This window comes from Microcaecilia unicolor, chromosome 3, assembly GCF_901765095.1.
Source record: "Microcaecilia unicolor chromosome 3, aMicUni1.1, whole genome shotgun sequence".
Lineage (NCBI taxonomy): Eukaryota > Metazoa > Chordata > Amphibia > Gymnophiona > Siphonopidae > Microcaecilia > Microcaecilia unicolor.
This window is the reverse complement of record NC_044033.1, coordinates 287,639,976-287,667,210: the sequence shown is the minus strand read 5'-3', so window position 1 is coordinate 287,667,210 and position 27,235 is coordinate 287,639,976. Positions and strand designations below refer to the sequence as shown.

Below are 27,235 nucleotides of genomic sequence, written 5' to 3'. Positions count from 1 at the left end.
AAACAGGTGTGAGGATGTTATAATGCCGTTATATCGCATCCATGGTGCGACCGCACCTTGAGTATTGTGTTCAATTCTGGTCGCCGCATCTCAAGAAAGATATAGTGGAATTGGAAAAGGTGCAGCGAAGGGCGACTAAAATGATAGCGGGGATGAGACGACTTCCCTATGAAGAAAGACTAAGGAGGCTAGGGCTTTTTAGCTTGGAGAGGAGACGGCTGAGGGGAGACATGATAGAGGTATATAAAATAATGAGTGGAGTGGAACAGGTGGATGTGAAGCGTCTGTTCACGCTTTCCAAAAATACTAGGACTAGGGGGCATGCGATGAAACTACAGTGTAGTAAATTTAAAACAAATCGGAGAAAATTTTTCTTCACCCAACGCATAATTAAACTCTGGAATTCGTTGCTGGAGAACGTGGTGAAGGCAGTTAGCTTGGCAGAGTTTAAAAGGGAGTTAGACAGTTTCCTAAAGGACAAGTCCATAAATCGCTACTAAATGGACTGGGGAAAAATCCACAATTCCAGGAATAACATGTATAGAATGTTTGTACGTTTGGGAAGCTTGCCAGGTGCCCTTGGCCTGGATTGGCCGCTGTCGTGGACAGGATGCTGGGCTCGATGGACCCTTGGTCTTTTCCCAGTGTGGCATTACTTATGTACTTATGGCTAATGAGCTCTTAACCATCAGTAAAATGGTGCCATCAACCAATTATTGATGTTAATTAGCATGTGCATCTGGCTATGTACTATGCTATAAGGCATGGGCCTAACTCCCATAGCTCGTATCCTAAAAGGGGCGCGGCCATGGGAGAAGCACAGGCATGTCAGGGGCATTCCAAAAAGTTAAATACATAGTTATAGAATACTGGGTAAGTGCACCTAACTTGGGCACCAGCATTTACACTAAGTTTCAGTAGGCTTAAGTCTGGCCCCCAAAGTCAGGCACAGGAATTGGCACTATGTGCTATTCTATAAAGGGTGCGCCCCCTTTACAGAATAACACTTAGGGCCAATTTATTCAGCACCCATTTTTAAGTGCTATTTATAGAATTCCATCCATAACCATGAAAAGCCAAATACATAAAGTATAAGCAAGTCAAAAAGGAAATACAATTTGTGCACAGGAACATGGCCATGATGCATGATATATTTAGCCAACAGTCAGGAGTAGGGAACAAAAAAAGAGGAAGACAAAGCTAATCCAGATAATCAGGTCTTTATTGCATCAAAAATGATATAAGCCAAATGTTGAAAGGCTCGACACAGCCATGTTTTGGCAGGCCTGCCTTCGTCAGGAGCCTTATCTAACAAAGATAAATAGATGCATTTTAATAAATACAGTACATCAATGAAATACAAATTGAATAAATAAAATAATCAAAGATTAAAACACTTAATATATAAAAGATAATATATAAATGATTTAAAAACAAAAATTAAAAATGGTGCGCAAATAAAGAAAAACTTGTTTAACAAATGCTATTAATATAATTGGTTCAAACAAGTAAATTGTACAATACACTACTAACAACCATACATACCTTACTGACCAAAAACAAAAGTGTAACGAAGACTAGTACAAATATAGTACACATCTATGAATAAAAAAATATAAGAAAGATGAGATGGACCAAATAACTATCACCAAAAAAACCCTATTATAACATACACAGTCATCCATGAGGGATATATGTTTCAATCATTTTTTATTATCAAACCAGCAAGAAATCTTCCAAATGTATAATCATCATTTTCATGCATAAACAAACCTATACCTTACCTCCCTCCCCTCCCACTATCTCCCCTCCCCCCATTTCCCTTTTTCTCCCTTCCCCCCTCCAAAAAAAATCCTTCCCTCCCCCCTTCCCTGAGTTCTTAATAAACCAGCTCGGATGTCTCTGACATTGTTCATCATTTAGAATTTACAGTGGGGGAAATAAGTATTTGATCCCTTGCTGATTTTGTAAGTTTGCCCACTGACAAAGACATGAGCAGCCCATAATTGAAGGGTAGGTTATTGGTAACAGTGAGAGATAGTACATCACAAATTAAATCCGGAAAATCACATTGTGGAAAGTATATGAATTTATTTGCATTCTGCAGAGGGAAATAAGTATTTAATCCCTCTGGCAAACAAGACCTAATACTTGGTGGCAAAACCCTTGTTGGCAAGCACAGTGGTCAGACATCTTCTGTAGTTGATGATGAGGTTTGCACACATGTCAGGAGGAATTTTGGTCCACTCCTCTTTGCAGATCATCTCTAAATCATTAAGAGTTCTGGGCTGTCGCTTGGCAACTCGCATCTTCAGCTCCCTCCATAAGTTTTCAATGGGATTAAGGTCTGGTGACTGGCTAGGCCACTCCATGACCCTAATGTGCTTCTTCCTGAGCCACTCCTTTGTTGCCTTGGCTGTATGTTTTGGGTCATTGTCGTGCTGGAAGACCCAGCCACGACCCATTTTTAAGGCCCTGGCGGAGGGAAGGAGGTTGTCACTCAGAATTGTACGGTACATGGCCCCATCCATTCTCCCATTGATGCGGTGAAGTAGTCCTGTGCCCTTAGCAGAGAAACACCCCCAAAACATAACATTTCCACCTCCATGCTTGACAGTGGGGACGGTGTTCTTTGGGTCATAGGCAGCATTTCTCTTCCTCCAAACACGGCGAGTTGAGTTCATGCCAAAGAGCTCAATTTTTGTCTCATCTGACCACAGCACCTTCTCCCAATCACTCTCGGCATCATCCAGGTGTTCACTGGCAAACTTCAGACGGGCCGTCACATGTGCCTTCCGGAGCAGGGGGACCTTGCGGGCACTGCAGGATTGCAATCCGTTATGTCGTAATGTGTTACCAATGGTTTTCGTGGTGACAGTGGTCCCAGCTGCCTTGAGATCATTGACAAGTTCCCCCCTTGTAGTTGTAGGCTGATTTCTAACCTTCCTCATGATCAAGGATACCCCACGAGGTGAGATTTTGCGTGGAGCCCCAGATCTTTGTCGATTGACAGTCATTTTGTACTTCTTCCATTTTCTTACTATGGCACCAACAGTTGTCTCCTTCTCGCCCAGCGTCTTACTGATGGTTTTGTAGCCCATTCCAGCCTTGTGCAGGTGTATGATCTTGTCCCTGACATCCTTAGACAGCTCCTTGCTCTTGGCCATTTTGTAGAGGTTAGAGTCTGACTGATTCACTGAGTCTGTGGACAGGTGTCTTTCATACAGGTGACCATTGCCGACAGCTGTCTGTCATGCAGGTAACGAGTTGATTTGGAGCATCTACCTGGTCTGTAGGGGCCAGATCTCTTACTGGTTGGTGGGGGATCAAATACTTATTTCCCTCTGCAGAATGCAAATAAATTCATATACTTTCCACAATGTGATTTTCCGGATTTAATTTGTGATGTGCTATCTCTCACTGTTACCAATAACCTACCCTTCAATTATGGGCTGCTCATGTCTTTGTCAGTGGGCAAACTTACAAAATCAGCAAGGGATCAAATACTTATTTCCCCCACTGTATCTGTTCAATAGACGGCTCCTCGCCATCGGGGTCAAAGTGTTCCAAAACGGACTCCAACATTGCTGTAACAATTCTCCTCTTTTTGAGGAGAGGTTTTGTATATCCAGTCGTTCCATTCTTAAGAGCGTGATCATCCACATTCTCCATTGCTGCGTCGTTGGGTATCTATTGGATATCCATTCTGCAAGTATCGTTTGCTTTGCTATAACAATGGCTTTTCGCACAAAAGTTTTCATCATAACGCCACCTTGCACACCACAATCCAGACATCTGCGCAATTATATCCTTCCAAAACTTTATAATCCCCGTGCATGTCCAGAACATGTGGCCCAGCGTGGCTCCATCTGCTCCACACTTTGGACATATTCCCCATGGAGACCCTCCCATGTGGAACACCTTCCGGGGGGGGGGCAATGTATGTTGGGAGGGAAAATTTATATTGCATTTCCCAATGCATAGAAAACACAGAGTATTTATGGTTAGATAGTATATGTTCTTTCAATTTTTCCAGGGTTAGCGCTATTGTAACGTCATCCTTCGACATCTTCAATATCCGCGTGTAGTCTAACTTCGGAGTCGTATCTCTGATACGATGATGGTGAAATTAAAGTGGCACTCTCTCCTGTGCTTCTAGCGAGAAGGCTGCTGATATCTCAACCTGGACATCTTCCGTCAGATCTTGCCATGGTAAAGCATTAACATATTTTTTTTTTTGTTACATTTGTACCCCACGCTTTCCCACTTCATGGCAGGCTCAATGCGGCTTACATGGGGCAATGGAGGGTTAAGGGACTTGCCCGGAGTCACAAGGTGTTGCCTGTGCCTGGAGTGGGATTTGAACTCAGTTCTTCAGTTCCCCAGGACCAAAGTCCACCACCCTAACCACTAGGCCACTCCTATGTCGTAGTTGGGCATAGTAAAAAATGTCTTTAGGGGGAATGGAATATTCAGTCTGCAAGTCTTGAAAAGTTTGAAGTTTACCTTCCGTTGTCAGCACGTGTAACAGGTACACTATCACCTTCCTGTTCCAGCTGGAGAAAGTTGGATACAAACAGCCCAGACGGAACATTGGAGTTTTGCTAATCGACAAGTATGGAGTCACCTTTGGAGAAAAGTTATGCAAACGACACACCCATTTCCATGTTGCTTTAGCAAAAGGTAAGATACCTTTGAGATTTAAACTGTTCATTATCTCTACCCCCCGAGGAATGTAAGCAGTTACTAAAATGCACATTTGGTAAGAGCTGCAGTTCTAGCCCAGTATTTGAAAAATCTGATTTAGAGCAAAACCAGTTGTTGACGTGTCACATTCCACTGGCGACTGTTATGTGCTTCATACTTATTAGTCCTAATCCTCCATATTCCACTGGAATGTGCATAACCCGTAGGGGAAGACATGCTCCCTTCCCCCTCTCCAAAGAAAGGTCCGTTAACATTTTGTTCAATTTTTGCTCATTCGTTCTCTTCAAAATCAAGGGCAATACCTGAAATACATATAACCATCTTGGGACTATAAACATATTATATAAAGCAATTTTCCCCAGCAACGTTATTGGCAAAGACTCCCATGTGTGCAAACTCTGCTGTGTTTCTTTTAATAAGCATCGAATGTTATAAGCATGCAGGTGTGTTAGATCCGCAGGTATCAAGACCCCCAAGTATTTTATCATATCCTCTGCCCACCTAATAGGAAGGACTCCTTGTCTACCTAACCGTTCATCTTTCACCACTGATAAAGCTTGTGATTTGTCAAGATTCAATGAAAAACCTGAAAATTGCCTATAGATAGCCAGGGCCCCTAATAATGAGTCTAAAGAGCAGGTCGTCTGCATAGGCCCGCACTTTATTATGTTGTCATGCTACCTGCACACTTCACCCCCACTGCCAAATGCAGATGCCGCAACAAATGTTCCAGGGAAAGCACAAATAGCATGGGTGACAACGGGCATCACTGTCGCATTCCATGCTCAATGATGAACTCTTTAGCTTTAATCCCATTGACCATGAGTGCTGCCTTTGGTTGAGCATACAAGGTCTTTATTGCGTTCTGAAACCAGTCCTGAAAACCCATATGTTCCATAGTGCGAAATAAATATTCCAAATTAACCTTATCAAAGGCCTTTTCGGCGTCTAAACTTAACAGCATGGCCGTTTTCTTATCTTCCTGACATTGGGCCATGGCCAATAGCAACCTTCTAACATTCAAAACCAAATGTCGGTTTCTAATAAATCCAACCTGTTCTGCTCCAATTAGTCTAGGCAAAATTGGGGCCAGGCGCTCTGATAAAATTTTGGCTAATAATTTTGTGTCTACATTAAGAAGAGAAATCGGTCTATACGACTCTGCCTGCTCTTTGGGTTTATCCGGCTTAGGTAATAATGTTATAGTTGCTGTGTTGGCGTAGGAGGGAAAGGAGCCTCTCTCTATAGCGTCTTCAAAATATGCCAACAGTGCTCCCCAAGCTTTAGTTGGTAGAAGTTTGTAGTATTCCCCCGAAAAGCCATCTGGCTAGGGAGCCGAATGCAGCTTTAGCAGCTTTACCACTGCCTGCAATTCCTTCAAAGTCAGCGGAGCGAGGTTTTCAGTATCGCTGGGTGGGCAAGCATGAATTTAATTTTCTTATGTACCAATGTTGAACAAAGTGGGTGAAATTGACGACGTTGTTCCTGTACTGCTTGAGAGAAGTCCTGGAATATCAGCAGTCTTTGGCCTTCATATTGTAAGCTTTCTCTCTTTAAGCAGAAACCCTGTAGAATTTCCACTTTGTGCCTGTAATTAAGAATTTTTGCTATCACCACTCTTGGGTGATTTCAATGTTCATCTTTCCATCCCATTAGGTGCGCCCTCTCCACCACTACGGGCCCCGCAGAGTCTGATAACGCCAGTTCCTTTGCCAACCAGTTTTCTAGCCATACTGTCAAGTTTTGATCCGGAATTTGTTCCACAAGGCCCACTATTCTTATGTTACTACACCTGGAGCGGTTCTCTAAGTCCTCACGCTTAGATTCTAAGTCGGCTACCCGAGTAGTGAGGCGTACGAGATCTGGGGCCTGTGCTCGTGAGTCATCCTCTAGGGCCGACACTCGTGTATCTAGATCTCTTATACGAATTCCCACTCCGTCCACTCCAGTCTGAAAGCCTTCTAATTTCGAGGTAAGTGTCTCCCAACGCTGTTCGAATGCTTTGGTCACCGCTGATGTGAGTTGTGCTAGCTGCGCTTTGGTAAAAACAGACACCACGGAAGAAGAGGATTCCACCATCTTGAAATCTCCGCTCCCCATTTTCAGCTTATCTCTTCTCATATTTTTCTGTGCCATCACCGGTGAGGTTTTCTCAATAAATTTGTCCATTAAAGGAGTACGTCTATTTCGGGCTCTGGAGAGTGTTATGCTGCAAAAGTATTTGTTTTGGAGGCTTGCATAGGGCTGGGCATCCAAGAGCTACAGCTCAAGCTGCTTCTCTGCTCACAGCATCACGTGATCTCTTCATCCATGAGGGCTATATAGATGGTTCTATAACTCACAACCAGAGCTTACGAGGATATCGATAAACTACAACAAACCAATCCTCTTCATATGAATATTACTGTATTATAATCATTAGCCGTACAATTATCAAAAAATTGTCAGCTAATTGGAGGAAAAAGCCTCAACAGGCTCTGTTCTTTTAGGCACAAAGCCATTGAATTCAAGGAGCACTTCCTGTCATCATAGGCAAAAAACCTCCATAGACTATCTAACTTTTGCAGTCCATATATTAAATAGAAAAAACTTGTCAGGTTGCAAAACGTCTTTTCTCTTTCCACGGCCAACAGTGGCCAAAGTTTCGTGAACTTCCTCAGGGTCCATGGCAGATATAGTTCACTGATTTCAACAGCTAAGTACTATAGTACAGTAATATTCATATGAAGAGGATATATAGATTGGACAGAGAAAAGGGAATGGAGTAACAATATACAACTGCAAGGAAAGAGAAGAACATCATAATGCAACTATGTTACAACTGTATGCAACTGCTAAAGTAAAAATGAAAAAACAAAAACAGAGCATTAAATATTACTCAAAAAGTGAAGATACTTACCTGTAGCAGGTATTCTCCGAGGACAGCAGGTTTCTTATTCTCAAATGGGTTGACGCGAGCCCGCATTGCCCAGTTTGGCAACATTGCCAGAGAGAAAAATCTAGAGCTTTGAGGAACACGTGCAGCGCTCTAGCGCACATGAATTCCTGCCCGCGGAGAGAACGCACCACCTCAATTTAATACAAAAGCAAAAAAACAAAGAATTCTATATGAAAAGGACAACTCGAAGGGAGTGAGAATGTGAGAATAAGAAGCCTGCTGTCCTCAGAGAACACCTGTTACAGGTTAAGTATCTTCACTTTCTCCGAGTAAAGCAGGCTTGTTATTCTCACGTGGGGAATCCCTAGCATCCACTCTCACTCAAAATAACAAACACTGATCAACTGGGCCTCACAACGGCAAGGACGCAACACAGATTAACCTGAAACTATATACAAACTAAATGAAAATGCAGCCTGGAACAGAATAAAACAGGCCTAGGAGGGTGGCGTTGGATTCTAGACCCCAAACATATTCTGCAATACTGACTGCCCAAATCGACTGTCACGCCAAGTATCCTGCTCAAGGCAGTAGTGAGTTGTGAATGTGTGGACTGAATGTCGCAGCCTTGCACCTCTCTTCAATGAAGGACTTCAAATGGGCTACTGATGCAGCTATGGCTCTGACAATATGAGCAGTGACATGACCCTCCAAACATAGCCCAGCCTGGGCATAAGCGAAGGAAATGCAATCTGCTAGCCAACTGAATAAGGTACATTTGCCAATGGCAACCCCCCCTCCTGTTTGGATCAGAAGAAACAAACAACTGGGTGGACTATCTGAAGGGCTTCATCCACTCCATATAAAAGACCAATGCTCTCTGGATAAACATAAAGAAATCCTGTTCAGAAGGAATGGGTCCTAAGAAGCTTAGCCGAGATTGGGTGGCAGAGCCGGTGGTGGGAGGCGGGGATGGTGCTGGGCAGACTTATACGGTCTGTGCCATAGCCGGTGGTGGGAGGCGGGGATAGTGCTGGGCAGACTTATACGGTCTGTGCCCTGAAAAGGACAGGTACAAATCAAGGTAAGGTATACACAAAAAGTAGCACATATGAGTTTATCTTGTTGGGCAGATTGGATGGACCGTGCAGGTCTTTTTCTGCCGTCATCTACTATGTTACTATGTAAGTGTGCAAGCTGCTTTCACCAGGGTGGGCATGGGGTCAGGGAAAGAATGCTGGCAAGACAATCGACTGGTTCAGATGGAACTCCGACACCATCTTCGGCAGGAACTTGGGTGCATGCGAAGGACTACTCTGGTGTGATGAAATTTAGTATCAGGTGCATCCACTACTAAGGCCTACAAGCTAAAGTAACAGCCAACATGAAAACAACCTTCCAGGTCAAGTACTTCAGATGGCAGGAATTCAGTGGCTCAAAAGGAGCTTTCATCAGCTGGGTGAGAACGACATTAAGATCCCATGACACTGGAGGAGGTTTGCCAGGGGGCTTTGACAAAAGCAAACCTTTCATGAAGCGAACAACTAAAGGCTGTCCAGAGATAGGCTTACCTTCTACAAGTTGATAAGCACTAATTGCACTGAGGTGAACTCTTACGGAGTCAGTCTTGACACCAGACTCTGATAAGGGGAAAAGGTATTCAAGCAGGGTCTGTGTAGGACAAGAAAGGGGATCTATGGCCTTACTGTAACATCAGACGGCAAATCTCCTCCATTTAAAAGAATAACATCTTTTACTGGAATATTTCCTGGAAGCCAGCAAAACCCGAGAGACACCCACCGAAAGACCCAAGGAAGCAAATTCTAGGCTCTCCACATCCAAGCCGTGAAAGCCAGAGACTGGAGGTTGGGATGTAGAAGCAACCCCTCGTTCTGTGTGATGAGGGTCAGAAAACACTCCAAATCTCCATGGTTCTTTGGAGGACAATTCCAGAAGAAGAGGGAACCAAATCTATAGCGGCCAGAAGGGCACAATCAGAATCATGGTTTTGTGGTCTTTTTGAGTTTCAACAAAGTTTTTCCCACTAGAGGTATGGGAGGATATGCATACAGAAGGCCTTCTGCTGCTTGACCAGCTGGCGAAAAGGTTCGGCCTGCTCCGGAGTGAGGGCATTGACCAAACTAGACAGCTGCCGCAACGAGTTCCGCAAGTGGATGCTGTATATAGGAAATGAGAATGGCGGCCTGATACATTTTCCTCCCAAAAGAATCCAAGGTTCTAGCTTCTCTGCCTGGGGGCGCCAAAACATAGTCCCTGGAACTCTTGGCTCTCTTGAGAGCGGAGGCCACCACCATGGAGTTGTGGGGTAACCGAGACCTCACCAACCCAGGCTTGTTAAAAAAATGGAAGCGGTGCAAAGAAAAGCTACGAGGATGGTATGGGATTTACGTTCCAAGACGTATGAAGAGAGGCTTGCTGACCTGAACAAGTACACCCTGGAGGAAAGGAAGAACAGGGGTGATATGATACAGACGTTCAAATATTTGAAAGGTATTAATCCGCAAACGAATCTTTTCCAGAGATGGGAAGGCGGTAGAACGAGAGGACATGAAATGAGATTGAAGGGGGGCAGACTCAGGAAAGATGTCAGGAAGTATTTTTTCACAGAGAGGGTGGTGAACACTTGGAATGCCCTCCCGCGGGAGGTGGTGGAGATGAAAACGGTAACAGAGTTCAAACATGCGTGGGATATGCATAGAGGAATCCTGTGCAGAAGGAATGGATCCTCAGAAGCTTAGCTGAAATTGGGTGGCGGAGCAGGTGGGGGGAAGAGGGGGTGGTGGTTGGGAAGCAAGGATAGGGGAGGGCAGACTTATACAATCTGTACCAGAGCCGGTGATGGGAGGCGGGACTGGTGGTTGGGAGGCGGGAAATACTGCTGGGCAGACTTATATGGTCTGTGCCCTTCTGCTCAGTGTGCTGCTGCGGCTAGGAAAGCGAATAGAATGTTGGGTGTTATTAGGAAGGGTATGGAGTCCAGGTGTGCGGATGTTATAATGCCGTTGTATCGCTCCATGGTGCGACCGCACCTGGAGTATTGTGTTCAGTACTGGTCTCCGTATCTCAAAAAAGATATAGTAGAATTGGAAAAGGTACAGCGAAGGGCGACGAAAATGATAGTGGGGATGGGACGACTTTCCTATGAAGAGAGGCTGAGAAGGCTAGGGCTTTTCAGCTTGGAGAAGAGACGGCTGAGGGGAGATATGATAGAAGTGTATAAAATAATGAGTGGAATGGATCGGGTGGATGTGAAGCGACTGTTCACGCTATCCAAAAATACTAGGACTAGAGGGCATGAGTTGAAGCTACAGTGTAGTAAATTTAAAACGAATCGGAGAAAATTTTTCTTCACCCAACGTGTAATTAGACTCTGGAATTCGTTGCCGGAGAACGTGGTACGGGCGGTTAGCTTGACGGAGTTTAAAAAGGGGTTAGATAGATTCCTAAAGGACAAGTCCATAGACCGCTATTAAATGGACTTGGAAAAATTCCGCATTTTTAGGTATAACTTGTCTGGAATGTTTTTACGTTTGGGGAGCGTGCCAGGTGCCCTTGACCTGGATTGGCCACTGTCGGTGACAGGATGCTGGGCTAGATGGACCTTTGGTCTTTCCCAGTATGGCACTACTTATGTACTTATGTACTTAAAAGGACAGGTACAAATTCAATTCAAGGTAAGGTATACACATATGAGTTTGTCTTGGGCAGACTGGATGGACCATGCAGGTCTTTTTCTGCCGTCATCTACTATGTTACTATGTTCCCGTGGATCCAATATTGAGAATATTTTTGGTATTATGGGGACAGACAGAGGGGACGCCTAGTTTCGCATAAGGACTTCCTTCAGTACCTTATGCAAAGGAACTGTCACTGCCTCTCTAGGTGGAGAGGTGTAGTCCAGGACCTCGAGCATCTCAGTCCTGGGCTCATCCTCCACGTCTACGGGAAATGGAATAGCCTGAGCTATTTCAAACACAGAAGATGAAAAGGAGAGGCTCGCAGGTGGAGACAGTCTCCTTTCAGGTGGAGGGAAGGTTCAAAGGGAATCCAAAAGGACTCATCTGAGGAGAAGTACCTGGGATCTTACTTTGACCCCCACGAGCATTCCTCCTTGGTATAGGAGAGCACTTCCCTCAGTGACTTCCGAGACCAAACCCACCTCGATGCCGAAGACCCATGGTCTTGAGGGTGATGTTGAGGGGCTGACTCCCGCACGGACTGCAGCGAAGCTTCATCCATCAACGCTGATGGGGAGCCGAAGGACTCTGCGCAACCGAATGGGTGGCAGCCAAAACCGGAGCATAAGGGCGGCCGCAACTAAAAAAGAAAGGAAACTTAGACACGGACAAAATATCTAAGAAAATAACGGAAAAACTTTTTATTTTAAACAACTGGAACAAAACAAACCGAAAAGTAAAACCCGAAAAGGCAAAAACGGCACTACAAGGATCTTCCCAGGCTACCAAGGAGCTGTAGAGAAAAACTGCCACTCCTCACGTGGTAAAAGAAGAACTGAGGAGTGCGGTCGCACGGGGGGCTGGAAGGCACTCCACGCATGCGCACTCGGATGCGCAACACGTTCAGAAGGCTCTAGCACAATTTTTGCTCTACAGAATGCTGGTTCCCGGGCCAGCGCAGATCGCAAACCCACATGTGAGAATACTACAGCCTGCTTGTCCTCGGAGAAAAAAATATACAGAGATATGATATAGCTTTTTCTTTTTTAAGGAAGGAAGGAAAAAGATCAGAAACAACAACAAAAGGGTTCACTGCGTCTACCACCTGCTGGAGACTGAGAATACCAGGTCTACTTAAGGATGTGCAGGTGCACAACCCATACACACACACACACATACATATGTACACACATACACATATATGTATGTGTGTGTGTATATCTATAAATATATTTGTGTTTTTAATGTGAGGATGTGTTTTTGACTCTTTGTCTTGTCTAATCTATCCTTTAATTATTGGAGTTCCTTTCTAATTTATGTTTTGGCCTGTACACTGCTTTGTCCTTCCTGTAAAGGTGGTATAGCATCACAGGCCATTCCACTGAGGTGGCAAACCTCCTTCAGATTGAGTCATGTCAGTTACCACCATCCTCTTAATCAATTCATGTTGGTAGATTTAAACACTGAAAAAATGCCCTGGCCCAGGGGTTGGATCTCCAAAGATGTATTCTTTAGTAGATAAGACACTTTGATGTTACTATCACAGCTCACAAGCACTTCTGCTGGATGGTGTGCTGGGCAGTTATCCAGAAGAGGACCTTTTTCTCTTGTTTAAGTTTATATAGATAAGCTCTAACAGGTAAAACAAAGGAGTTATGAACCAGTCTGTAAAGACTGAAGAGTTCATCCAAGCAATCTTGCTGTCTGTATATTCAAAAGGCAAATATTTCATATTTGCATGGTGAAAACACCTGGGTGATTTAGACTTCCCAATTTTGAGTGGCATTACTTTATGACTACCAGATTTATTCACACAAAAAACAATGGTCACTCTATCCTTTGTTTAAAGCCTTCCCATTTGCATACATCGTCCTTGGCTGCTAGTGTACTATATGGAAACATTTTGAAATACAGTCCTAAGTGTACCACTCTTCTTCCAGCAGTTTTTTTTTTTTTTTTTTTTCTTGGGTAAGAATATGCTGTATCTTTGTCAGCCAAACAGAGCTCCTCTGAGACAAGGGCTTGACTGACTGCATGCCTCTTCTTAAATCTGTTGAGCCATTCGTTACTGGCTTTGAACACAGACTCTTGGTCATTTAGCTGTCAGCCAATTTTTTTTCACCAGGGCTTTCATGATAGGTCCAAAAATAGGGACTCCCTGGGACTGAGCTTGGACAAACCATTGATACGGAGCTGAAGCAAAGTTTCCATCACTAGCCACTTTAATTTTTTTCCTCTGTAATCCTGCTTCCTCTTCTAAAATATAGGGCAAACCTTGCAGCTTTTCTTCTTTTTGCCATCCTCTTGGAGCAGATTCATTGATTCCAAGCTCTTTGGCCAGCTGAGTTTGTTGCTTATCAGACTTCAGTTGATTGAGCGCAGATAACTCTTGAGTACTGAAAGATTTCCACTTCGAGATTGCTTCTCCCACTGGACAGAGTTCACCTTAAGTTGTTTTCATACTAGCACTGGGAGCGGCCTTCAGCCACATAGACAGAACTCACCCCAAGTTGTTTTCACACTGGCACTGGGAGCAGTCTTCAGCCGCGTAGACAGAGCTCACCCAGTGTACCTAGACATTGGCTGCAATGTTTTTCATGTAGGGAAGGGGGTGGGCCATCCCGGCATGGCTGGAGTGGTTTTCATACGGGTACGAGGGAGGGGCCCCACCTCGATGTACCTAGTTATTGCCGACAGAGGAACTGTATGTCAAAAAAAAAAAAAAAAAGGAGAGAGCCAATACATGCTTGCATTATAAGCACACTCACATTATTGCGGGGCACGTTCTAACGGGGTTCCACTGTACCCAGATAAGTTCTGGCACCACTCATTACCAAGATATTCAATGTTAGTACCCAGACTACGTCTGGCATTAAAAATCCAAGTCAAATTCAGCTTGCAACAGTCAGAACCTTTGAAAATGCTGGCTACCACTAACTGGAGAAGAGACGGCTGAGGGGAGATATGATAGAAGTGTATAAAATAATGAGTGGAATGGATCGGGTGGATGTGAAGCGACTGTTCACGCTATCCAAAAATACTAGGACTAGAGGGCATGAGTTGAAGCTACAGTGTGGTAAATTTAAAACGAATCGGAGAAAATTTTTCTTCACCCAACGTGTAATTAGACTCTGGAATTCGTTGCCGGAGAACGTGGTACGGGCGGTTAGCTTGACGGAGTTTAAAAAGGGGTTAGATAGATTCCTAAAGGACAAGTCCATAGACCGCTTTTAAGTGGACTTGGAAAAATTCCGCATTTTTAGGTATAACTTGTCTGGAATGTTTTTACGTTTGGGGAGCGTGCCAGGTGCCCTTGACCTGGATTGGCCACTGTCGGTGACAGGATGCTGGGCTAGATGGACCTTTGGTCTTTCCCAGTATGGCACTACTTATGTACTTATGTACTTATATGAATACCGGGAGGGGGGAAACATCAGTCCCACTTCTGCACCAATTTATTTCTAGCAATCTGGACCATTAAACTATGAAAAAAGTGATTAAAAATAAGATATTTAAATCAAAACAGATCAAGATTTCCTAATACAGACCTCTCTGAAAACTGTTTGCTTGGACACACCATTATATAGTTCTAATATTTTATACATTGTATACATTGAGCCCTTGTTCACATTCATTCTCTTCTGTATTTTCTTTGAAGTCACTGTATCAACACAAAGCCAGTAACACTAACCATACAATAAAATGTCCGGCTTATAAAAATTTTTTTTTAATTCATTATTATTATATTTATTGATTTTAAATCATATCACAAGCATTACATCTTGTTAAGAAAAGCAGAAAAAAAAAAAACATTTTTCAGTACATTATTCTGCCAACATAATTCAACTTCTTTCTTAGACCACAATAATTGTAGTGAAGGGGCCGAGATACATTAGGAGTAAATCAAAAGAATAAGTTGGTTTTTTAAAAGAAATAAGGCCTGGATTCACCCACAAAACATTTATATTGTGAATAACATGTTCTTAAACTAACAGAGGATCTATTTGTTCACTTTCTTCAAATCTATGAAATTTCTCAAGTGTTCAGGATCTAAGAATTGATATTTATTTTCCAGATATTTAATCTGACATTTACAAGGATATGCCAGTATAAAATTAGCACCTAATGCCTTGACTTCGTCTCTCATTGCCAAGAAAGAACGCCGTCTTTCCTGGGTAGTCTTCACTACATCTGGATATATCCGAAGAGTTTCACCATAAAATGGTTTAGCCAAATTTCTAAAGTACAATTTTTTGATCATGTTCAAATCTTGTTCAAAGACCATTGAAACAAGAAGTTTGCCTCTCAAAAATCCCATCATTAGAATTTTCCAAGAAGGCCGATAGGTCCTGCAATCCTTCATTCCCCTCTATTCTCCTTTTAGGAACTGGTAAATAATATATTTTGTTGATTGGCGGTATTAAGTCTGAAGAAATAGATAAATTTTCAACAAGGTATTTTTTAAACAACTCAAGAGCATTAATTTCAGAGGAGCGGGGGAAATTTAAAATCCGGAGGTTTAAACGCCTATTCTAATTTTCGATATTCTCAATTTTTCGATGAATGATTGTTTTATCCTTAATCAATAAATCCGTTTTATTAGTCAGCAGTGAGATATCTTGTTGAACCTGCATTTTATTTGAAGAAGTTTCCTATTTCAATGCCTCGAACGCGATAGTTAGCGAATCCAATTTACTCACTATTTGTGTAGTCTCCTGAGCAGCTTGAGTAACTATGGATGTTAAAGACCAAATCGCAGACGAAATAGATTCCAATGTTGGCGCCATGTTCTCCCCCACTGCCTTTGGAGTGTCTCCGCCGATTGGAAATTCTTGAGCAACGACTTCTGAATGCTCCTGGACCTCCAGACGCTCCCAGGCAGTTGCGGGGCATGGCGGCGGATTCACTTCCGGCGAGGACAGTGATGTTTCTAAACCTTGTGGGGTTAGTGCTCCTTCACTTTCCCGCACTGCAGGTAAACGTTCGCCGGTCATTCGTGGGGTACTTGTGGCAAATCGGTCCAGCGTCGTCTGAGTCGTCGTACCTGAAGCTGTCAGCGGTACGCTTCTTACGACGCCCTTTCTTTTACTATGAGGCATATTCTACGATGATTTAGGTAAAGTAAAGGGAATTCAAAGACGCTCCGATTACCAACAAGTCTGATCCGCCATCTTGGAAACGCCCCCGCCCCGTCTTTTAAAATTTTAAACATCTCAATCTAGCAAAGAGACACTGTATTGATATTACTAAACAACCTTTGGGTTCCTTTTTCAAAGAGGCGCTACCAACTAGCATGTGCTGAATGTGAAGAAGCCCAATGGGCTTCTTTGCATTCAGCGCACTGCTAATCTGTAGCACCACTTTGTAAAAGGAGTTCTATATTTCTCACTTCAATATACTCACTGAAATAGTTTTACCTTTTATTTCATTTAAAATGTAACTAGTGCATAAATACACAATATTATGAGTAAAATGTTATATGATGTGTCTTGTACATTATTGCTCACATCAGTGTCATTAACAGTGACAAAATGGCTCACCATAAATTGATACAAAGCATTAACAATTAGGTGGATAAAAAGAATCCTTGCATATAAATAGCAGCATTTTCATATGTAGACTGCATAAATAGGTAAAGCAAAGTTACTTACCTGTAGCAGGTGTACCTTCAAGGACAGCAGGATAAGTATCCTTATGTCTGGGCAACATACGTTGGAGCCCACAGCAGACACTGCCCAGCGCTCTATAATTTTAAGATGCCTTTGGCAGTGGCCTCACCGCCTGACGCATGAGTGCAGGGCCCTCAGTAAAGCAGTCATTCACCTGTAGCAGGTGTTCTCCAAGGACAGCAGGCCAAGTATTCTTAACATCTGGGTGACATCATCTGAAGGAGCACAGTGCGGACACCAACTAGTGAGATGATTGTAGAAATTTCTAGCAGTGCCCAACCACCAATGCGCAAGCACAGGTCCCTCAGTCAAATGGCTGCCAAGACTACTGTCCAGGAAGCCATTTTGAGATTAGAACTAGCATAAGCAATCTCCAGTCGCTCCTGCTTATGCCGGTTACAATCTCAAAACAGCTGCCAGAACCTCCCGCAGCAATCTTGCGAGGCTACTGTGGGAAGTCTCAGCAGCCATGTTGATTGAGCAGTGTTACCAGGCAGAAACGAGTGGGGTTCGTTCCTGCCCCCAAAGAGGCCACTAGACCACAAGGGTTTCTTTTTTTTTTTAACTTTAGATTTTTATTGAATATTTTTACATATTTTTAACATATGTAATAATCAAACCATGTAATATATAGCCTCTTATGTTTCCCTTTCTTTACATTGTCTCTTCCTATGGACTTTTCCAACTAACTTGTGTTACAATCATCAACACAACATTTAATTTCACACACTTCTCCAAACACAGTACCCTCCAACCATGTTCCTCTCTATGTTAACCCCAATTTAGCTATTCGCCTAACACAGGTGGTGGGATCAACTGTGCCCCCTATAGTTTCCCTTCCCCTCCCTAGCCCCCCTCCCACTCCCCTTCAACTCTTAGTCTCTAAATACTTCCCTCCCTCTACCCCCCCTACCTGCCTCCCCTCCCTGGAATGCTTCCTCAATCCCTCTAGATTCTCTCAATCATTTATTGAAGTCTTGTCCATCCCCTTTTACGTCGGAGCTCTCCCTCCCTCCTATATACCGTTAATCCATATGCCACAAAAGTTTCACTTTAACCTTCCAATCCCCTATATGTGGGGGATCCACTGATTTCCAGCAGCGCGCAACAAGGCACTTAACCGCTGCTAATCCCCACTGCATCAATTTACTCTCCTCCCACACCTTTCTCTCATTATACATTCCTAGTAAGCACTCCCGGGGGCCGCACACTAGTGATACTACCATGGTTCTGGCCAGAGCTTTCATCACTGCCTTCCACAATACTACCACCCCCGGGCATGTCCACCACACATGAAGAAATATGCCTTTCTGTTTTTTACATCTCCAGTACACGTCTGATACTCCTGGATACATCTTCTTTAACCTCTCTGGTGTGTAATACCATCGTGTTAGTACTTTATACGCATTTTCCTGTATTAACACACAAACCGAGGCTTTTTGTACTTCTCCACATATATCTTCCCATTCCCGCTCTGTAAACTGACAATGCAAATCCCTTTCCCATGTCTCCTGAAATGAATATTTTTTTGTCCTCATCCCCTTGAATGAACAGGTATATCACCGATATAGGTTTTGGGACTCTCCCCAATAATATCCACAAATTATCCAGACTTTCCTTTTCCCGTGGGTATCCCCTCCTCCACGCCTCTTTGTCTATAAAATGTTTTACTTGCATATATGTGAATCCCTCTCCCTCAGGAATCCCATGTCGGGTACACACCTCCTCAAAACTCCACATTCCACCCCCATGCAGCACATCCCGGAATTTCACCACTCCCTTCTGCTCCCATCTTATAAAGGTAACATTTTCCCTGCCTGCCCTAAACTTAGGTTCCCACCTGATAAAGGCCATTGAGGATACCCCATCTTTCCGCCCCCAACGTTTCCATATATTTCCCCATAATTCAAATAGATGCCTAAGATATGGGTTATACTCCCCCTGTTGCCCTTTCCCTATTATCTCTGTCGCCCACAACAATGATCTCAAGCTCCTTTGTGGCCAATATGACTGTTCCACCTGAACCACCGGTTTCTCTGTTCCCCTCTCCCAGTCTAAGATCAACCTCAATTGTGCTCCCCAATAATACCACTCCAGGTTTGGAACTGCTCTCCCCCCCTCTCCCCACAGGATTCTTTGCGCCATTCATGGTTTCTTATTTTCCCATATGAAGTTCATTATAGAACTTTGTGATCTCTTAATAAATGGTTTCAGAACCGCAAAAGGCAATGCTTGAAATAAGAACAGTATGCACACAGTTTTCCTCAGAAATATTTCCTCAAATTATTACTTTAAAAGGAGTGAAGCCTGTGAAAACTGGGATTACTTTAATCAGTGGGCTCTGAATTAGAGACTTAAGTATATGTATTGTTAACTTCTGGTTTTTAAAAGAGAAAGAATGTAATCAGATGTATTATTTCTAACTAATATTGGACAATAAGTATGTTTTCAATGAAATGATTTGACTATACACCGTATTGGCCTTGAAGAAGCCAACCAGATGATCAATGTGGAATAATGAATTAGACGAGTAATATTTGGGGATAATCAGGTTAATACCACGGGGTTTTTTTTCTGTTTACTGTTTAATTGATCTCCTTATCTTGTTTCACTCTCCCTATTTAGTGGTCTAAGGAAGAGAATAGAATTACCTGACTGAAATAATTCCTACATATTACTTTCTCTGTATTTCCAGCAAGCTGTTATATCGCTTGTAAAAATTTAAATGGTTATAAATAAAAAAATTTTAAAAAAAAGAACAGTATGCAGGTTACACGTTCATTTTGACCGCCGCCATTCTCCCACACCAGGACAGCCACTTACTTTTCCATCCCAACATAACATTTCTAATCTTGTCCTGTAACCGGCCATAATTAAGTTGAAATACCCTATCCAGGTTCCCTGGTATCTGTATCCCTAAATAACAAATTTTTTGTGGCGTCCATTTAAACTCATACCTGTCCCTCACCTCTGACTCTTCCTCTTCGCGTAACGATATTCCCATTATCTCACTTTTTTCCATATTGATCTTAAGCCCTGCTTATGTGCCATACTCCTCAAAAATCCCCTGGATCACCAACGGTGTTCCACCCGGGTCTTTCACAAAGAGTAACATATCATCCGCGAATAACGCTATGCGGTGTTCTTGCTCTCCTATCCTCATCCCCTTCACCCCTGGATGCTGCCATATCCTCTCTCGGTTCTATATATAGGGCAAACAGAAGTGGGGACAGCGGGCAACCCTGTCTAGTCCCTCTACTGATCGGGAAGAAGTTAGAATAACTCCCATTAATGTTCAAACAGGCTCTCAGGCTCCCATACAAAACTTCAACCCATAAGCTGAAGTTCCCTCCTAGTTCCATTCTACCCAACACCTCCCACAGAAACTCCCAATTTACCCTGTCGAACGCCTTTTCCACGTCCATTGATAGCATCGTTATTCCCGTATCTGTTTTTTGAGCCTCCCATAACAAATGTAGCATTCTTCTAATATTATCCCCCACTTGTCTCCCTGGTATAAATCCGCTTGGTCTGCAAGGATTAGTTTAGTCAGCAGTCTCCCCAATCTGTTCGCTAACACTTTGGCAATAATTTTTGCATCTACATTTAAAAGGCCTTTTCCCGGTTTAGGCAGGACCGTCACTCCTGCTTCTATCATGGATCTCGGGAGCTCCCCTCCTACTAGTACTCCATTTCCCACCCTCATCAGCATAGGACTGACCGAACTCTCAAAATATTTATAGAACCGGGCCGTAAAGCCGTCTAGCCCCTGGGCCTTGCCATTAGGAAGATTTTTAATAACCCCCTATATTTCTCCTGGTCCTATTGGTTCCCCCATCCTTTGACTTTCCTCCTCGCTCAATTTGCGCAGGGGGATCCGATCCAGGTATCGAACTATATTCTCCCGCTGTTCCCCTTCCGGTGCTGTATATAGTTCTTTATAATACTTTAAAAATCTCTTTTCCATTTCCTTATCTGTATACAGCCATCCTCCCTTCTCATCCCTTATTTTCTGTATCATTTACTTCCCCCTCCTAGCTCTCAGGCATCTGGCCAGCATGGTGCTTGATTTGTTCGCAAATTCAAAATACTGCTGACGAAGGCGTGTTCTCATATATTCAACCTCAGCCATCTGCGCCTGATCCAGCTCCCCCTTAATCTTTTTCAGTTCAGCCCATACCCGTGCCGATGGATTTCTCTGGTGGGTCCTTTCTAGTTTGTTTATTTTCATCCTCAGCGCCATCATCACCTGACTTTTCTTCCTGGCTCCCCATTTAATCAATACTCCTCTCATCACTGCCTTCATTGCATCCCACAAGGTCCCATCCCCCACCTCTCCTGTGTCATTAATTCTCCAGTACTCCTGCATAGTGGCCTGTACCTCCTCCCTCACCTGTTCCTCCCCCAAAAGAGATTCATTAAGTTTCCAAGTCGTGTTTCTCCTCCCATGTTCCCATCCCTGTAATCTAATCCACACAGGTGCGTGATCAGAAATTTGAATAGGTTCTATTTCCGCCTCTTTTATTATCTGCACACAGTTACGGTGCACCCACAGCCCATCTATCCTCATATAGGAGCTCGCTGCATGGGAATAGAATGTATAACCTCGTTGCATACCGTGTACCATCCTCCAGCCATCCACCAATTCCATCTGCCTCAAAAATTTATGAAGTGCCTTTCTCCGCGAACACAATTGATATCCCCCTCCTCCAGAGGGATCTAAGCATGCATCAGGTGCTATATTGAGATCTCCTTCCACTATCACTTGTCCCCCTTATAAACCCTTGAATCTTTTCCCACAAAGTATGAAAGAATCCCCCTTGTCCTGTGTTAGGTGCATAGATGTTGATCAATGTTACCTCCTTCCCCTGTATCAGGCCCCGTAGTGTCGTATCCTTAAATTCGTTTTTATGGCCACTCCCCCCACTCTCCTCCCTCCTGTGCCTTGGTGTGTCACCACCTCCTTATACATTTTAGCGCGTAACAAGTATCCATCCCTGGGCCTTAAGTGAGTCTCTTGCAAAAAAAACACCTCCCACCTCAACCTAATTAATTCTTTCATTACCCTTGTTCTTTTCCTGAGGTTATTGAACCGATTGAAATCCAGGAACCTATCTTCAATCCCTCCCCCTTCCCCCCTTCTTGAATTCTCCCCTTCCATCCCTGCCTTCCCTTCTATACCCTTCCCTCCCAGTCCTTCCCTCGCTTCGACACTACTTGGTCCATTGATCAGAAAGGATGCTCCGCTCTTGCCCCCCAAGCCCCCATTCCGCCCAAATCTCCCTCCCCTTGCATTTCCCTCGCTCTCCCCTCCCCTTTAATCTATTGAGTGTCCCACTTCCCTTCTCTTCCCCCCCCCCAAAGAAGGGCATTAAATCAGCTCACCACCAAACATCAACATTGAACAGTGTTCATGCCATATCGTCCAGCTTATCTCAACTCCATAAGTACATAAGTAATGCCATACTGGGAAAAGACCAAGGGTCCATCGAGCCCAGCATCTTGTCCACGACAGCGGCCAATCCAGGCCAAGGGCACCTGGCAAGCTTCCCAAACGTACAAACATTCTATACATGTTATTCCTGGGATTTTGGATTTTTCCAAGTCCGTTTAGTAGCGGTTTATGGACTTGTCCTTTAGGAAACCGTCCAACCCCTTTTTAAACTCTGCTAAGCTAACCGCCTTCACCACATTTTCCGGCAATGAATTCCAGAGTTTAATTACACGTTGGGTGAAGAAAAACTTTCTCCGATTTGTTTTAAATTTACTACACTGTAGTTTAATCGCACGCCCCCTAGTCCTAGTATTTTTGGAAAGCGTGAACAGACGCTTCACATCCACCTGTTCCACTCCACTCATTATTTTATATACCTCTATCATGTCTCCCCTCAGTCGTCTCTTCTCCAAGCTGAATAGCCCCTAGCCTCCTTAGTCTTTCTTCATAGGGAAGTCGTCCCATCCCCGCTATCATTTTAGTCGCCCTTCGCTGCACCTTTTGCAATTCTACTATATCTTTCTTGAGATGCGGCGACCAGAATTGAACACAATACTCAAGGTTTTCAGGAGGCGCCTTTATCATTCCTCTTCCCTCTAGTTGTCACCATCTGCCATGCCGAGTCTGCTCTTGGCTCCCTCTCCTCAGGTGGCTGTTGCTCCCATTCTGGAAGACCCTCACATCCCAACGATCTCAGCGCCTCCCACACCTCTGCTGGTGTCTTCACCTTCCATGACTTTCCCGCCACCGTGAGCCATATTGCAAAAGGAAATAGCCATCTATATCCAATCCCTTTAGCTCTCATGGAGCTTGTCACTTCTCCCATTGCTTTACCGTAAATTATTGCGGTGGGATCTGTTTTCCAGGTCCTCCACCTGGTCTTTTAATTGCTGGATATCCGTTGCCACTACATGTGTCTCTACCTTTTTGCTCCGAGTTTCAGCCTGGACTCGCTCCATCTTCTCCTCTACTTCGTCCATCCAAGTCCCCAGATCTTGAATCTCCGTCCAGATCTCTCGGAGTGAGCATTGGATATCTTTTCAGACCCCTTCCAGATCTGACTTCAACTCTTTAAACCAGCCCACTACTACTGCTTTGGTGATTTCTTCATTACTCTCACCCATTTCTCTGAGGGAATCTTCCTCTGAGTCTGAGGGGATCGTGCCCATCCTCTCCCCTCCCTGGCTGGTTCCTGCCACCTCCGGTTTTGTTTTCCCAGCCTGGTCTGCCACATACCATAATTTTTCTAGGCTCTTTTTTTGAGGCATCCTTTCTTTCTCCTTTTCTTAACTTTATGTGCTTTAAAATCTCTTGGAGCTAATTAACTGTGATCTTTGTCTTTCTCCCCCCTTAGGGGGATATGTTGGACTTATATAGCGTAGCCACAGGTGGGCCTGGGTGGGCCGGGGCCCACCCAATTAGGGCTGAGGCCCACCCAACAGCAGCACACGTATTAGCAGTAGCAGGTGGGGATCCCAAGCTCCGCCAGCAGAAGACTTCCCCCTGATGGTAATGAAAACGCCATTCTCCAGGATACCAGCACCTACGCATGCTCAGTTTTCAGCGCGTGCCTGCTGCAGACTGCTAAGGTGGAAAGAAGCGTTTTCCCGCCAGCTGAGATTTTGTTTTGGTGGTGGGTGAAGGGGAGAACACATGGTGTCCACCCACTTCTTGCCTAGGCCCATCCAAAATCTGTTGTCTGGCTACGCCCCTGTTATATCCACATCAGGTGCACCCTGGGACGCTGTCCATTCTATGAGTAGACGATGTTCTATTATAGGCAGATTGCTCTCACCCTCACAGTTTATCACTCCACTTCAGCCCCTCTAGGGCTTTTATATATTTTCTAGTCCAGAAAAGTGTCCAAAGTTTTTGCCTACAAAGCTTACATCAGGCTACTGTGCCAACCAGAGGGGAGGCTCTTCTCCTTTGCTATTACTGCTGCTTATATTTGTGCCCTGCGTGTTTTAGCACCCTGATGGTTACCCTACATCTTCTGCCTCTTCAGACTTCCATGCACCTCCGGGTGCATGCCCTCACCTCCTCTCCTTCTCCTCCCCCCGGCTCAGGTCTCCACCGCTCCCTTAATTATCTTCTGCTGGCTTCCCCAGCTTCCTCTGCTCCTGGTGGTCTCCCCGAGGGGGGGGGGGGGGGGGAACGGGCCTGTGGCTCTTCTCACACTCTGACCTCCACTCCATCCACCTCAGCTCTCCCGACTCTCCATTCATCAGGGGCACCACCGGGCCTCACTTCTTTATGCTGAAAAAGACCCCTACTTCAGTTCCCGTGCCTCGAGGAGCACCGCGCTCCGGCTATGGCCATCTTGAGTCGCTGTCTGGTCTCGGCGCTCCCACTGCTTCCCCTGCTCCCGCTAGGCTGTTTTTTGATGTGCTGCCCGCACCCCTATGCTCCCACCAGCCCCCACTAGTGGACTGGTCTGACGGGAGGGGGTCCAGAATCCGCAGGTTCGGGGGGCCTCGATCGGTGCTCGGCGGAGCTCACCTCTGGGCGGCCATCTTGCTGCACAGCTCCACCAGAAGTCCCCTGACCACAAGGGTTTCTTAAGATAAGTCTCTATCTTCTGCACGGACAGGGCACAATGGTTTTGGTTTCAGCTTTGGTCCCAGCCAAAAATGAGTGGCAAATTTGAGCGACAGATTTGGTTTTGGTTGGCCTCTATTTCATATTCACTAATGTTTTCAACAAGAGACATCACAATAGCCTTTTAAACATTTCTTTTCAGCCCATTTTCTTTCTAGTCTACATTCTCCATCAGCACACGTGAGCAACTAAAAGTGCCCTTACTAGCCTTGATCAGGATGGTGTGCATAACCTGATCTTAGCTAATGCTATCAGACTGAAGACTAATAGTTCAGCATGGTCAAAGTTATTTAACTTAGGTTCCTAATTACCAAGCTGCACATTGCTATAACGCATCTTAACCTGGGATTTCTTTTCTTACAATGCACACATTAAATAAGGACCTGTAAAGCATGCAACTCCATGCGAACCAGTCCATTATTATGTAAAATGAATGTCGCCTGCAGTAAACTTTGCAACCTATTATTCAGTTAATGCTAACATCTCAAGAGATGATGTTAGCTTTCTCCCAGGAACAAGTTAACAGGACAATTTACCTGACTGACTCCATTTGAAAAAATAGGGAGGCACCCCAACCCACTCCATACTCCCTGATGCTCACCTTTCAATTCCCCCCCCCCCCCCCAAAAAAAAAAAAAACTATTAATTCTGAAATACTAGCTCTTCAAATCTCCCCAGATGATCTTTGAGTGATTCCCAGTCATCCCCACCCTGGTAGTTCCTTTATTCAAAACAGGATCCTTCAGTGACAGGGGAGGGGGCACCACCTTAAATTTTAAAAAGGTGACTGCGGGGGTGGAGAAGGCAGCCAAACTTTTAGAACACTGGAAGGGGGGAAGGAGGGAGAGAGAGAGAGAGAGAGGGAGAGAGAGAGAGAGATTTGAAAAATTTTGTAAATGTCATTGATTGGTGAGTAAGCTGGGGGAGCCAGAATATTTTTTGAGAGAGATTGGGGGGTGGGAGTGGAAAGGTGAACAATTATTTTATTTTTCCACTGGCAGCACAAGTCTTCAAAAGATAACAGAGTTTTATGTTGCTGTGGCTAGAAATGCACTATATTTCCAGCTGCAGCAATGCAAAAAAAAAAAAAAAAAAATTACCAAGGGATTCACTAACCTGCAATACTGAGATACCATAGGTTAGTGAATCCCACAGTAAATTTTCCTACGATAGAATAATGTACAAATGTGCTATTTTCATAGGAGTTACTAAACAGGGTCCTTATTCTTTACTTTGATGTATATGGAATAAAAATTCTAAAATTATGGAAAACATGTCTCAAAAAATATGGTTTAATGACATCACATCCTTCCACTTCTTAGGGCCTAATTGTTAAACATAGGCCCATACTAATTGTAAAAATTGACACTTTATGTAACTTCACTGTCTACAGAAGTCAATACTCACCAGAGCTGGGAACCAGGTTCCCCTCTTTCTGTCTGCACTAACACAATCCACAGAGACAATTTTTCCTAGTAATTCATCAGTTTGATTCTTATCATCTTCATCTTCTTCACTTGATGTAGATGAAGATTCTTCTTCTGGGCTATAATAAAGAACAGATAAACAGAATGTGCTACACTGAAATATTACTCTTTATGAAAAAGGTGCTAGATGTGTGGAACAGCCTCTTGGTGGAGGTGGTAGAGAGGAAGACTATATCTGAATTCAAGAAAGCATGGGACACGCAAATAGGATCTTTATGGAGAGGAACAGATAGTAAATGGTATGGTTGGGTAAACTGGATAGGCCACAAGACTTATCTGCCATCATTTTCTATGTTTCAATTAGAATTGGTTAACTTACAGAAACAGGTCTAATTAAATCAAGTAAAACATGTCACACCTTTGATTCTTACCCTTGGGGGAGTGAAGAAAAACCTTTGCTAATTAGGCCAAGTCCCTAAGTTCTAAATGGAAAGACCTATTTTTCACATTTTTTTATGTGTAGGTAAACAGACAAGAAGTTTGAGGAGTGGCAGAGAGTGGTTAGAGCAGTCAACTGAGAATCATGGTTACGGAAGTCAGTGTTCAAATCCCACTTCTCACACTGACGTTTCTTGTGATCTTCAGCAAGACAAATCACTCTCTACTGCTTCAGGTACAACTTACATCAGCGATTCTAGGATTTGAAAAGTCAAAAGGATTAAAAAACAAGTAATTAAGGAAGGTAGTGAAACCCCTTCCCA

At 43.9% G+C, this 27,235-nt stretch overlaps 1 protein-coding gene across 2 annotated transcripts in view; it reads right to left on the bottom strand.

Moving 5' to 3' along the window:
- The window catches only part of ARID4B (AT-rich interaction domain 4B), a 1,313,885-nt gene that overhangs the window by 771,068 nt on the left and 515,582 nt on the right, over positions 1–27,235 (bottom strand). For both annotated transcript variants that reach the window (XM_030198147.1, XM_030198148.1), the window contains exon 8: positions 26,455–26,593. In XM_030198147.1, the coding sequence (XP_030054007.1) occupies positions 26,455–26,593 (139 nt within the window). The remainder of the gene's footprint in view (positions 1–26,454; positions 26,594–27,235) is intronic.